The sequence below is a fragment of the Atta cephalotes genome (assembly GCF_000143395.1).
Source record: "Atta cephalotes unplaced genomic scaffold scaffold00018, whole genome shotgun sequence".
NCBI classification, from domain to species: Eukaryota; Metazoa; Arthropoda; class Insecta; order Hymenoptera; family Formicidae; genus Atta; species Atta cephalotes.
In genome coordinates this window covers 2,079,253-2,094,273 of record NW_012130082.1, presented here as the reverse complement: position 1 = coordinate 2,094,273, position 15,021 = coordinate 2,079,253, and the positions used below count along the sequence as shown (strand labels likewise).

The 15,021-nt window shown below is 32.0% G+C and overlaps 2 protein-coding genes across 2 annotated transcripts; both read left to right on the top strand.

The window, feature by feature from the left end:
- Window positions 1-4,251: 4,251 nt before the first annotated feature.
- LOC105618747 (neuroligin-4, Y-linked) lies at window positions 4,252-9,042 on the top strand. The gene is made up of 12 exons (XM_012200279.1): window positions 4,252-4,431; window positions 5,069-5,361; window positions 5,453-5,582; window positions 5,656-5,809; window positions 5,914-6,091; window positions 6,167-6,573; window positions 6,821-7,011; window positions 7,086-7,272; window positions 7,377-7,482; window positions 7,560-7,755; window positions 7,830-7,945; window positions 8,670-9,042. Exons 1-12 carry the CDS (start codon window positions 4,252-4,254, stop codon window positions 9,040-9,042), a joined length of 2,511 nt encoding a protein of 836 aa, XP_012055669.1.
- Window positions 9,043-11,195: 2,153 nt separating this feature from the next.
- Window positions 11,196-14,473, top strand: LOC105618746 (NF-X1-type zinc finger protein NFXL1). The gene is made up of 4 exons (XM_012200278.1): window positions 11,196-11,456; window positions 11,786-11,898; window positions 11,986-13,669; window positions 14,024-14,473. Exons 1-4 carry the CDS (start codon window positions 11,196-11,198, stop codon window positions 14,471-14,473), a joined length of 2,508 nt encoding a protein of 835 aa, XP_012055668.1.
- The last annotated feature ends 548 nt before the right edge of the window (window positions 14,474-15,021 follow it).

Genomic DNA, 15,021 nt, shown 5'->3' with positions numbered 1-15,021 from the left:
ACACACACACACACACACACACACACACACACACACACACACACACACACACACACACACACACACACACACACACACACACACACACACACACACACAAAAGTACAGATGCATGTGAAAATATATATCTATAAATACAAATACTCCAATTCGAATGTATTTCAAATACAAGTATAGATACACAAATGTATCTTTTGCACACCTAATACTGCACACGATCAGAAATAGAATTGTCAGTATTATTGACAATGTAAAGTCCATTGTATTATACTTACCTATCTAATTTTCCTAAATCCTATCTAACTTCTATATTTACAAACGGAAGAATTAAATAATATAAAAGTATTGAAAATATGAGTATGAGAAATGAATATATGAATATATGAGAGAGTGAATGAAGGAGTGAAAGAGTTTAAAAGAAAGTTATTTCAGAAATTTATTGAAAAATACGATATGACTGTGCGAATACGACATGCGGCGTGCATCAAGAAGTGATTGAAATTCGCTGAAACGATAATACTATGCTGATACAAATTATATTCTAGAATACAACAGGCGAACACAATTATCTTGTTTGAAAACAAGCGATTTTTTTGTCAAAACGCTGCGAAAATGAATATATCAAGAATTTTGTCGACAAACGCAAATGAAAGTAAATAAAGAACATCTTGTTATTTCTGGCCTAAATATCTTGCAATATATGTATAGTTATATTAAGAACTAAATATGCAGCGTAGATGCGTACATTTATGCATATATTTATTAACCATTATCATGAAAGTTTGATTATCTAACCCCGTAACATGTGTGTGTAAAACTATTATTAATAAATGCAGAGCTGCCACGACCAATCATTCATTGCGGAACACATCCGTTCACGCGATGGCATTCTTTTACAAGGGCATACATAGATTAAAATATGCGGTGCAAAAGGGAAGGATGGGGGATTAAGCTAGGTCATTGTTCCTCTATAATTTCTATTCATTTCCGCTACTTTCTCTATATAAAAAAAAAAGCAGGAAAATATTCTCTATAAACACAGCAATATTTTTATCACGTTCACAATTAAAATCATTTATGAAATCTAATATGAAAGAAAGAGAGAAAGAGAGAGAAAAGAAATGTATAAACGAAAAGAAATGTATGAAACGAATAAAATATCTTGAAATTCTAATGCCCATTTCCACCAATGTAGATTAACTTTTAATTTCGATTCAACTTATTCTTCGTCTTTTTCTAATCTTTAGAATTGATAAAAATGAGCATAAATGTACATTTATCAATATAGTTATAGATACTATTTAACTTGATTTATCATGAAGAAAATAATACGTAAAATTGTAAGAAAAATCGTATTTTTATTTTATAAAAAGTTTAATTTATTTAAGTAATAATTATCAATTATTATAAAGATAATATATCATTAAAAATCATATTAATATAATTACACAATAATATATATAATATAAAAACATTAAATATAATTTAACGTAATGTAGAAATATATAATTCTCAAGCTTCTCCCCTCCCCTTTCTCTCGTTCTCTTTTAATTATAGCATTATTATTATTAATTTTTTAAATTAATTGTAAATCATTTTAAAGGATCTGCGCTATAAATGCTTCAAAAAAGCAATTTTGCCCAATAAGTAACTATATCCATTCTATCCCTTTGTCCACACCCCTGTTCTTCCGCGATCATGCACATCCGCTCGATCACGCATTTCGCAACCTGGCTGTTGGGCGCGTAGGCGGCCCATTGCCGACCCATCGCATTGCCGCGACGTATGTGCACGCGACGACATTATTACAGCTGAGGTCTGGCCATTACTCTTAGTCTATCTGTCACAGTCGGTGAACTGCAGTGTTCACAAGTCAACACTCAACGGCTCTTGCATTACATTTTTCGAATCTTCGGCTTCGAGCGCATGATATTCGCGCAGGCGATTCTAATCTCGGTCTCTCTCGACGAGATAACGAAAAAGTGTGAGTCGCGAATGAGTCAATCGAAGTATCGACGCATCTAGTCTCCATAGTGGAGACCAGATTTACTTCTGGAATCTATGATCTCCGTTCATTCAAGAAAAAAGATGTAAATATTATCCGTAAGTCTCTTTTGTATAAAATTATGTCTTCAATTATGCGACTGCATCCTTGTACTTTTAATGTTAAATATTGCACGCAGTAAATTTTCTTCCTATCAATTTATTAATACGATGACTCGTAAATGTAAATTGTGACATATATCTGGCGATTTATAGATGAACGCCAGTTATATTTACTGATTCGATTTTTTAAAAAGAAAAATTTTCTAATTTTATTATGATGAAGAAAATATAATTAATGCCCTGTTTTACAATGTAAGTTTAATTTTATCTTGGTTTAATTTACTTTTTATCTTATTCGAGTTCTAAGACTGGTATTTATAATCGATTCTTATATTTAAGATTATCTCAAATACAATCTTAAAATGTCATGAATCAATCAGAGAACCGATTTATAGTATCTTAAGACATATTATTTAAAACGATTTTAAAAGAACTAATTATGAATATCGGTTTATAATTAACAAAATAAAGAATAAATAAATAAACAAAATAAAGAATAAATTAAACCGAGATTAAAGTTAATCTACATCAGAAATGGATATAAATGACATACTAAAATAACACACTAATATAAAATTAACATCGAGGAAAAAATTATACTTAATTGTATAATGTATATAACAATCAACGTATTAAACTTAACGTGATAAAAACACGAGACGTTTTTTTTTTAATCTCTGACAATGATCACCTGTGGCAACATTTTCTGTTGGAGATGACTTTATTTGAATAGTTTTCAAGCTGCAATAGATAAGAAAGGGATTTAAGAGAAGGAAAACAAAAGTAATAAAACCATAGATTTCAGTTAATTTGTATGCAGTTAACTTGTATATTTTAATTTTTATTTGAAGTTTAGGAAAAGAAGACACACAGAAGATACCACAATCCGAGATATTATTATGTTATCAAATTCCAAAAACTGCAAAATAAGATAATATTCAATAAAGTCATGAGAGAACAAAAGCCATTTTATTTTTCAGTCAGAAAAGTATATATCGTTATATTTATCAAACGTGTTTATTACTAAACGTGCTTATACATATTATATTTGTATTTACTACATATGTAACACTAAATCTACTATCAGGAAGCCGACGTAACTCAATGACGGAAAATCTTGATGATGAAGCGATATCGTGTTTTAATTCCAGTTATCTAGTATACGAGTATACGGCACGTTGCCTTTCGCTTTCAAACTGCGTTTATCACTCCCACCTTTGGGCTTCTCCTGACACCAATCGTGACATTTCGCATTTATCGACTGGTGGAAGAGACGGTGAACGGGGAGAAGGGCCACAACACGGAGGCGCGCAGCGAAGCCACCTGAAGTGCCACGCGAGTCACCGCGGCGCGAACAGGAGGGCCTCCGATAGGGTGTTGGCTAGTTGACTACTTAGTGCAGGAACGCTCTAGGAGAAGAAGGCGAACGAAGGAACATTTCGCAACGACAAGACGACGCGCCGAGATCTGAGTCGCGAATGATTCACTGCTTCGTTCTCGCGAGAATTCTCGTCCGTGTGATACGAATAACAACGCTGCGAGTATTGACACACACACCTAACTTCAGCGGGGATCCATTGACGCGTCCCAAATCGTCGATAATCGGTGTAGTCAGGTGTAGCGACACTTATCAATCTACACCTTGTTCATTGATAAGTGGATAAGTTGAGTGTGAGAAGGAGAAACTTTCGCTTTCATTTGTTCCTTGTTTACCGCGAAGTTGGCGAGGAGAGCGAATCGGCGTGCCGTTCGGACGTGACGTGACGTACGCGCGCGACTTTCAGGCCCATTCAGGCCACACCTGCACGATCGGTGCGTAAGCAACTTCGCGTGTGCTCTCGCACGCGCAGAACATGGCCAACACGCGTGGAGGATGTGTGTATGGCGTCGTCCGCTGTTGCTTATACTTGCTGATCACGAGCGTCGTTGCGCTCACTCAGGTAAAATCATTAGATTTATAAATTATCGCAATTGATTTCTGTAATGTATATCAATATAGCGCACATTCATGAATAAACTAATTATAATATAATTATAATATAATTAAAAAACATTTATTTACATACTTGACAGCTTCCCAAATAAAGGATGTATGTATGAATACATAAATTTTAAAATAGAGGCGTTTGAGATACTATAAATCTAATGATATTACAGGATATATCGCCTGGCAGCCGTTACTACAATCGCGACGGCGTATATGTGCCGCAAGATAAGACCTTCGTCTACAATGGTAGACGGTATGGATATGGATATCAACCTAGTTATCTGGAGCCTGGTTACAGAGGACCCACGAGAGCACCTGAGGATCGATTTATTTACGGCGTAAGTGAGAAAATTCCTACTGATGAAATTGTATTGTTTTAAAACATTTAAATGATATATTTTGTTTACATTTTGCTTCAGATTAATATATTAGGTGTAAAAGAAATCCATTTATTTTGCATGACAATTTCATGCAAAAATAATGGATTTCTTTTTTACTACACCTAATATTTAATTTATGCTGTAATGATTAATCACAATTTATGTAAATCTTGAAGACACTTGATTGAAATTATTACATGCTTTTTTTTAATATTTTATAAATATTAATTTGAATGAAAAAAATGATTTTTTAGAAACTATTTATTGACTAATGTTATTTTTATTTTTTTATTGCTTTTAAATTATACAGATTGTTAACAGATTATTAACTAAAATATTAAATATTATTTATATTTATCAATTGTTATTAATTAAGATTTGTTATTTATTTGTACTTTGTATTTTAAATTCTAGATTTAATTGCACAATTAAAAAATTAAAAATGCAATTACATAAAAATTTTTTTTAATAAATCTAATAAACTCCTTCAAAAAAAATTATTTAGCTATTCTGAAATATAAGATTTGAAATTGAAAATAGATTTAATAACACTACGTATTAAAATATATTAAAATAGAAATATATATTAAAATAGACCACAGAAAGACTTCCATTGCCAGGAATACTAGCTGGTTGGCGCGAAGATCTTCAAGGAAGAGAAAGACCAGATTCTAAACTTTTTATAAAAACCAGAGACATACTTGTGAATACAAATTATGGTCAAATTCAAGGATTTAAAGTCCAATTATATGACGATCCATTTGCGAGGCACAGACCTTGGAATGTAGCAGTCGAAAGAGTTACAAAAGATGTTAATGTATTTTTGGGTATTCCTTATGCTATGCCACCTACTAAAGAAGGTCGTTTCAAACCTCCCAGACCTCCTAGGTTAATATAAAATTTTTTACGAAATATTTTTTTTACTATTTCTAATACTTTATAATATTGTCTTTCACAAATAATCGATTTTTCTATTTAGAGGATGGCAACTTTTACAAGCCATTGATTGGGGACCAGCTTGTCCTCAGCCTAGTGAATATACTGGTGCAACAAAAGGTGTGCGAGATGTCGACGAAGATTGCTTGTATCTAAACATATTTACACCTTCTGTAAGTATACCATATTCAAAAAAATAAAATTAATGAATCTATTAAGTAATAAAATTATGTCTTGTATATGTAGATTGGCTATGGGTTAGCAAATAGATATCCAGTGATGTTTTACATACATGGTGGCGAATTTAGTCATGGGGCGAGTAATTTATTTCCAGCTCATATACTAGCTGCCTTCTACAATGTTGTAGTGGTATCAATTAATTATCGTCTTGGAGCTCTTGGTAAGTACACTACTTTTCATACATAAAATATACATATGGAAAAAAATAGAGTATTAATTAGTAAAATGTTATATATTAATTAGTAAAATTAATTATATTTCTAGGATTTCTAAGTACTGGAGATGAGAATAGCCCTGGAAACTATGGAATTCTTGACCAAGCTATGGCGTTGAGATGGGTCTATGACAATATAGTTAGCTTTAACGGAGATCCTGACTCTATAACACTGTTTGGGCCAGGTGCTGGAGCAGCGAGTGCGGGATTGTTAATGGTTGCACCAAAGTAATTGAATTTGACATTTAATTATATATATTTTATAAACCATTTGTACATTAAATTTATTTTATCTTATTATAGAACTCGACAGATGGTATCAAAAGTAATAGCGCAATCGGGTTCAGCTCTAGCTGATTGGGCGGTGATAGTAGACAAATATCGAGCACAAAATACATCTCGAGTATATGCAGAAATGCTCGGTTGTAGTATTGAGAGTAGTTGGAAATTAGTACAATGCTTAAAAGATGGACGTAGTTTCCTTGAATTAAGTAATTCTGAATTAAAACCACACGTTGGAATGTTTCCGTGGGCACCCGTGCTGGATGTCAATTTTACGATACCTCGAGATGATTGGTATGAAGATTGGAGAGCATCTGATTGGCGCTTTTTTACAGAAACACCAGAAGAAAGTATTAAAGCTCACAAATATAGGAAAGATTTGGCTTACATGGCTGGTGTCACAACTCAAGAAGCAGCATTTATTATAAGTATGTTTTTTATTGTCTTATTTATTTTTATTTAACTATTAGACTGTTTTCCTTTTAAGAAACACAGGTCAAGTGTATCTTTGTTATTTATGTTAAGAAAGATAAAAGGATACTCTTGTGTCGACTGTCTTTTTTAAAAGGAAAGCAGCTATATTTTTATTTCGAATATTTTACTGCTATTACTAAGTTTATATTATTCAATTGCATATGACATCATAAATTACTTTCCATAATATTTATTTTACAGAAAATAATATTACATTAGCAAGAAATCAATACACAATAACTCCTGAGGTATTCGATCAAAGGATTTGGGAATTAGTTCTTCGATATAATTATACTCTAAATCCACAAGGTATTTACGAAGCAATAAAATATATGTATACATATTGGCCAGATCCAATGAATGTTACGCATGTACGTGATCAATATATAAATGTAAGTAGTGGGAAAATATCGAACTAAATTTTATGTAAAATTATTGACTTTAATTATTATATTAATATTTTTAGCTCTTATCAGACTTTCATTATGTTGCACCATATGACAAAATAGCAAAATTATTGGTAGAAAGACACGTACCGACCTATCTCTATGTCTTAAATACCTCGATAGAATCACTTTATTCGCCACAATGGGCTAGAGTACCTCATGATACTGAGCTTTTGTGGCTGACGGGAGCACCGTTTATGGATGTTGGTATGTTCTTCTGTCATATATATGTAAATGTATGTAAAGATGTATATATACATATATATTTAATTCATTGCATAATATCTGCTAATAAAATATTATTAACACAGAATTTTTCCCACAAAAATGGAGATTAAGTCGAGAAATGTGGACTGATAGTGATCGTAATATGAGTCACTTTTTCATGATGGCGTATTCTAATTTTGCAAAATATGGGTATGTATTTGATAATGCTGATTTGTTTATTTGTATTAAAATGGAAAATGCAATAATTATTAAAAATTTCATTCTAGAAATCCAACGCCTTCGCAAATCTTGGGATTGCACTTTGATATCGCACGTCATGGACAATTGCGATATCTTAATATCAATACGACATTCAATAGCTCTATTCAAATAAACTATCGTCAAACTGAGAGCGCATTCTGGTCCATGTATTTACCGACTGTTATTGGTTACCTTGTCCCTACTTATCCTCCCGTTACAGAAGTAAGACATTGTAATATAATATATATGCTTTATTGAATTATATCAATTGTTCTTACTTACAATTTTTATTACAGTATTGGTGGGAACCTAAACAGCCATTGCAAATCGCATTTTGGTCGATGTCGACGGCGTGCCTGTTGCTACTTGTACTTTCTGTGGTGTGTTGTATGCTTTGGCGTAACGCCAAAAGGTAAGAAAAGGTAAACAGAACCAAATCCATGTGACTACAGCTTCATTCGGTTGCACCCGCTGTACCGAACGGTAGCGCATGCAAAAACTGGTTCTGGTTTATAGACACAGTCCTTGCAGGATACAGTTTCTTTGTCTTTTTATATAACCATTTCTGAATATAAATTGCTAATTAACTCTATTCCTGCTTACAATTAGCAAAACGAAGGCTGCTAGGATACGTGCAGGTATTTATAAACGATACTTTAGACATAATTTTATATGTCACATATTGCTTTATTAGTTGCACATGTTTGCATATATTATTATATAATATTATATAATTCACATGAAAAATGGACAAAGGTTCAAAGTAAATAATAGTATAAATAATATAAAGGAAGGATCCCATTTGCCTACAATGATTGCATACACCACTCATATCAGTTGATACTAATAATTTTTTATTGCTTTATCAATGAGAATATTTTATTTTTAAATTGGCCTATTAGCAACGCATGTGTGCAATCGGAGCCTTCTCTAATAAAATAAGCGATTAAATTATTAACTTAACTTTTACTTAGATTTATTTAGTTGCACGTATGCGTATGTATTTTTATATAATTTACAAGAAATGGGTATTGTTTACTAAATAATAAAATATTGACTTGATTTTTACTCACAATTAGATATACATTTTTTCTATATACAGTGTACAGTATTCTTTTGCATTATTTTCTCCACAGACAATCTGATCACTACTATAGCGGAGACATCTTGATGGTACGAGACGATGAGCATTCCGAGGGAATCGAGAATATAACACGTTCATCTAAAGAAAACATATACGAATATCGTGATGTACCTGTAAAAACCCGAATACCGCGTCAAAATGAAACGAGACTGCAAGAACGTTTAGCACATAACAGAAAATTCAGTTCTACACCTTCGTTACGTAGCAATTCTAATGTCTCATTAAAAGATATGAGATCAGAAGGTTTCATCACTAGCTCACCTAATGGTCATCCTAAAATGACAAAGACACTGAGTCAATCTGCACTGCCAAAAGCTAAAAGCAAAACACTTTTAGTACAAGGAGTACCACAAACAGCTGTTTAATACTTAAGTTACCATTATACAAAAAAAATCGACACAATCTTTTTATATTTATTTTTTTATACCTCAGTTTTTAGATGCATTAATTACTTTTAAAAGATGATGACATTTATTTTTTTTAATGCCAAATTGTTAAATTAAAATTAGAAAGTTTTTTATTACAATTTTTTAAAAATGAACGGAGTGTTTACACACAGACAACAATCAAAATAATTATAAATTGATATAATATTGCTTAATATTTTTTATCATTTATTATAAATTTATTATAAATAATGCAAAAATTCGTTCGTTATTTATTATATATTGAAATGTACTGTCTTGTTAAATTGCTAAAGTACATTTTTTAATAACAACGAGATATTAATACACTTGAATGTGTTCGTAAATCAAATATTATTAGTCACATCTATATCTTGATAGTATAATCACACGACAATACCATTTGCATATAAGAGCATTAAGTTAATAATTAAACGATTTTAAATCATAATATACTGTAAAATATTAGATTTTTATAAATTATGCGATATATAATAATACTTACAAGTGATTATCTTGTATCCGTCCATAATAATAGAATAACTGCAATTAAAATAATAATAATTGTTATATAAATGGAAAAATATATTTTATAGTATATATATATATATATATATATATATATATATATATATATACAATATATATATTTAATATAGATATTTTTTTGAATATTTAATATATTCATTACATAATATATGTATATGTATTGATGTAGCACTTATCGACATTTATAGCAGGTTTTAAGTGCAACATTCCATTGTTCAGTATGCGATTTATTATATATTTATATCTTTCGTATGGTATATGCGATTAGACATAGTACCTATATAGACTAAGTACCTCACTCGCTGCAAAATTCAAATTATGTTAAGCGCACAAATTTATTTCATACATTGCAGCTATATGTGTATAATAACAAACATTTTTGCATATTATGTGTAGTTTTTAACATTAAAACGATCTCATTGCTAACAAAGTTGTAACGTAAATGTAAGTCTGACACATCTGAGATTAATGTTACACGCACATTCGCAATAACTTTCAGTAATTTATTGTTTACAAATTGTGCAAACGTATGTGTGAAGCAAGTGATTTGTAAGCACAAAAATAGTGCCTTAAGATTTTATTAAAAAATGTCAATAATTTTTTATTGTAGATGTTATAAAATTATATTACAATATTTTGCACAAAACGATAATTGTTATTTACATTATTTACAAAATTGTAAAATTCCCAGAATATTATTTTCTAAAAATTTCGTTGTGTGGATATTATAAAATCATAATATTTGTATATAGCTAATTACAGAATTATATTATAGAGAATTCCTAGAATTTAGAAATTGAATATAGTAAATAAATCATGAAAATTAAATTTTCTAAAGAAAAATTAAAATCTTGAGTATCTAAAGCTAAAATAAAATAAAATTCTGTTTAAATCAATAGTCATGGAATACGAATAGCTAGAAGCGACTCCATCCGGAAACAGCTATTATAGTCTCCGAGTGTGAAGGCATTTCTGACGGCCCTGACGCCAAGTGTACCTACGTATACGTGTGGTAAAACTGCACATACAGTTATAAAGATATCTCGAAGATAGTTTGATAGCTGATGATCAAATATGATTAGTTGAAATCGACAAAAAAGAGAGAAAAACTGGTAAATGTAGGTCAAGGTTAATTGTTAATTTGCTCGTCTTTTAATCGAGCTCTGCTGTTGAAAGAAATCATAGCAACTTGCCGGATAGTTAAATACTATCTATTCCAATGAAATGCCAGACTCGATGATAAAACATAAACATTTAAATTGTGATTTGTATCTAATATACAATTACATAATTTTTACAGTGCTTAAAAATCATGTACCATTTTGTAAGATAAAATTTTTTTAGTATTTAGATAATTGCAATACATGTTTTCAATATCGACTGCTTCGAGATGTATATTATATATACATATTAGAATTGTTTATCACAGTCTGTTTGTTTTTTAAATAAAATTATTGCAGTTTGAATTATTAGCATAACTTGTACATAGTTATATAAATTGATAGATTGTCTTCATAATTAGTTTTTCAGTTTGTCATTAATTTATTTAATTTCAGAATTTCAAAATGCAGAAATTTAAGAGGGCTCAAGCACAGAATAAACTGTCTATTGAAAAGCATTTGGAAGCCAATGCGTTGTTGAATTCATCTAGTGAAGACGAGGAAACTAACGAAGAAGATGTCCAAAATGTAGTGGGCAAAGTATTGTCAGCATATCAAGGACAGACCACAGATGCTGAAAAAGTGATATCATACTTGGTGAATTCCTTTCAAACTAGCAGTGCTGTTTGTTTGATATGTATATCCACTGTCAAGAAAATAGATCCAGTATGTTTAAACAATACAATATATTATCTCAACATGTTACTATTTTGCTAACATTTTTATTACACGTTAAATATGTTTTTAAATATTATATGCAAGGCTAGATAATCTTTTATAAATAAAGTAAAAGTTTTCTTCAATATAAGTATTAATACGTAAATAGAAAAAGAAAATTTTTAATTTTATTATCAATCAAAACTTTTATATGTATATCATATTGACTGATTTTATTATTTTAAAGTTATGTTTAAAATATATATGATATGATTTCAATAGCACTAAACAAGGCTGATGAGAGCAATTTATTATCTTCTCTATTTTCTTCTATGCAGATATGGAATTGCGACAAGTGTTATGCGTTTCTACACATGTCTTGCATTCTACACTGGATCAACGACAGTTTGAACTGCAAACGGGCTAAAGGAATCACACCGATCTGGGCCTGGTATGTCTTTCATGAAAAGCACATCAAAACCTCTATTTAATAATATATAATAATATATAATAATATATAATAAAATGCGTATTACAGCCCAAAATGCCGTATGGAATATGATCAGGATCAGATTCCAAGATCGTACAAATGTTTCTGTAAAAAGTCTGTAGACCCTCAGTATCAACCATGGATTATTCCGCATTCTTGCGGTGAAGCCTGTGGCAAGCTTTTGCAACCAGAGTGCGGTCACAAATGCGTGTTGCTTTGCCATCCTGGTCCATGTCCACCCTGCGCTAAGATGGTATCTGTTAAATGTTATTGTGGCAAGCTACCGGCGCAACCGCGACGTTGCAATGCTAAAAACTGGAGCTGCGGAACTGTGTGCAATAAAAAATATGAATTTTGTTCACACACTTGCAATAATGTGTGTCATACTGGAGAATGTTCTCCTTGTGTAGAAACAGTAATACTAAAATGCCGTTGTAAGAATAACGAGAAAGTAGGGAAATGCTACGAGGGTATATGGATTTGCGAAAAACCTTGCAATAGGAAATTCTCTTGTAATGTACATAGCTGTGAAAGCACTTGTCATCTACCCGGCGATTGCGGCAACTGTCCCCTGGAAAAGAATAGATATTGTCCTTGTGGGAAAAAACGATACGAAATTTCTTGCAGGCGGCAGCAAGTGCCAACGTGTGGAGATACGTGCGGCAAGTTGTTGGACTGCGGATCGCACTTCTGCAACATGAGATGCCATACCGATCGTTGTGGTCAATGCTTGGAAGTCGTAACAAAAACGTGTAGATGTGGTAGTTACACGAAAGAGATCGCCTGCGCGAAGGAGTTCCACTGCAACAAGAAATGCATGCAAATGCGCTTATGCGGTAGACATTTATGCAACAAAAAATGCTGCGACTGCATATTGAAGAACACGTCCAACCACTGTGAAAAAACGTGCGAGAATACGCTCAACTGCCGTAAGCACAAATGCACTGCACCTTGCCACAGTGGTCCTTGCTATCCATGTACCAGAACGGACACTATACAGTGTCGATGTGGTAGCAGCAAGATAACGGTGCCATGTGGTACCAAGAAGAGAATCAAGCCACCTCCATGTCACAAATCTTGCAAAATCCCACCTATCTGCCATCACAGCAAGAGAGAAACACACAAATGTCATCAAGGCCCATGTCCACCGTGTAAAAAGGTTTGCGCATTGACGCACAAGAGATGTGCTCACTCTTGCCCAGCCACTTGTCACACCAAAGTCTGGATGAAGATTAGAGCGAACGGAGTAAAGGCGCAGCCTATTGGACCCTGGGAAAAACCAAAGGATATTATGGAACTGAAGACTTTACCATGTCCACCATGTGAGGTTTCCGTGCCTGTAACTTGTCTCGGTGATCACGAGACGCGTCCTTGGCCGTGTCACACGTCGAAACCGAGCTCCTGCGGCAGACTTTGCGGCCAGCTATTACCATGCAAGAATCACACTTGCGATTTGACTTGTCATAAATTACAGACTTCTGACAACGAGTCCAACAATGGTATTTTATGCATGGAATGCGAGAAGGAGTGTAGTTTCACACGACCGTCTGGTTGTACGCACACATGTCCGCAACCTTGTCACCCAGCGCCATGTAAACCATGTAAACAATTGGTGCGAGTTTCTTGTCATTGCGGTATTAGCACCCTTTATCGTCATTGCGTGAACTTGACGTCTGCAATGAGCAAGGAACGGGATGAATTATTCAAATGCGGAAATCAATGTCCAAAAAATGTAATTTATATTTATATTTGATAAAATATATTATCGCTTAAAAGTATTTGCATTCCGATTTTTGTACGTATCTTATTTTGTACATAATGTAAATTCCAATAATTTATTAATTTCTAATTTTATACTGCATCTTTTCTATGTATATAAAATGCAAAATTTTGAACCATTAAACATTAAGTATAACATCTAGAAAAGAAAGAAGATTGAAATTTATTTTTCTTAATTAAGAAAACTAGAAAGGCAAATACTTTTGAGTATTAGTGTATGTATAAATTCTTTCTTCAATATTCTTAAAATTTTTTATTTTTTATTTTTTGCTTTTAACGAAATAAAGTCTGTTTTTTTTTATTTCAGTACCGATGCGGCCACCGTTGTATCAATGATTGTCATCCAGGAGAATGCAAAGGTGGAGAAGGATGCAGCAAGAAAGTCAGATTATGGTGTAAGTGTAAACGAATCAAAAAGGATTTTCTTTGTTCACTTCTTCAAAAGAAGCAGATTACCGTAGCATGCGATAGCATATGTGAATCACTGAAAAATGAGAGAAAAGAGGCTCAAGAGGCTATAATAGCAAAAAAGCTGGAAGAGGAGGAGCTGCGCAATCGAGAGGAGATTGAAAAATTCGAGAAAAAGTTCAAGCCACGACGAAAGAGGAAAGACAAATATGAGAATTCGAAACAATCCAAAGAAAACGCGAGAAATAAGTATTACATTGCATGGATTTTAGCGATTATCGTAAGCATTATAGGGATAATAATAGTTTATATGACTGTTCCTGATTTAAGTATACCTGGATTGAGCTGATTTTACAAACTGATCTCAAATCTGTGACTATTTACGATAATGATTATTGATGACTAAAAGATTTGTGATGCATTGACTTATACGGATTTTATTAGCGAATTCGATTACACGAGTCGTATATACACTGATTTAATCTGAGTGTAAAAATAAAATGCAAATATATTGCAAATTATGAAATATTTTAACTAATAATGCAATAAAGTATATTGAGTATTTCATCGGTTTAACCGGTTTTTATATTTAATATATATTTTATATTTAATAAACACATATCTTTACGTCAATTTGAGTATGATTTATGTGCATCATTGCGCACTCAATGTCCAATCAAATTCGCTGTATGATAAACGTGATTCCATTTATCTAATTTATATTGCAAATATAAGTAGTCTTGCAATTGTAACATTATATATATATATATATACAATTTGTAATCACTGATAAAGGTTCAGTAATCATTCAAAGGAATTTTTCCAAGAAATTTGAAGAGATTTATAGTGCTATAGTTATAGTGCTTTTACAATTTTATGATACACATTAAAATAAAA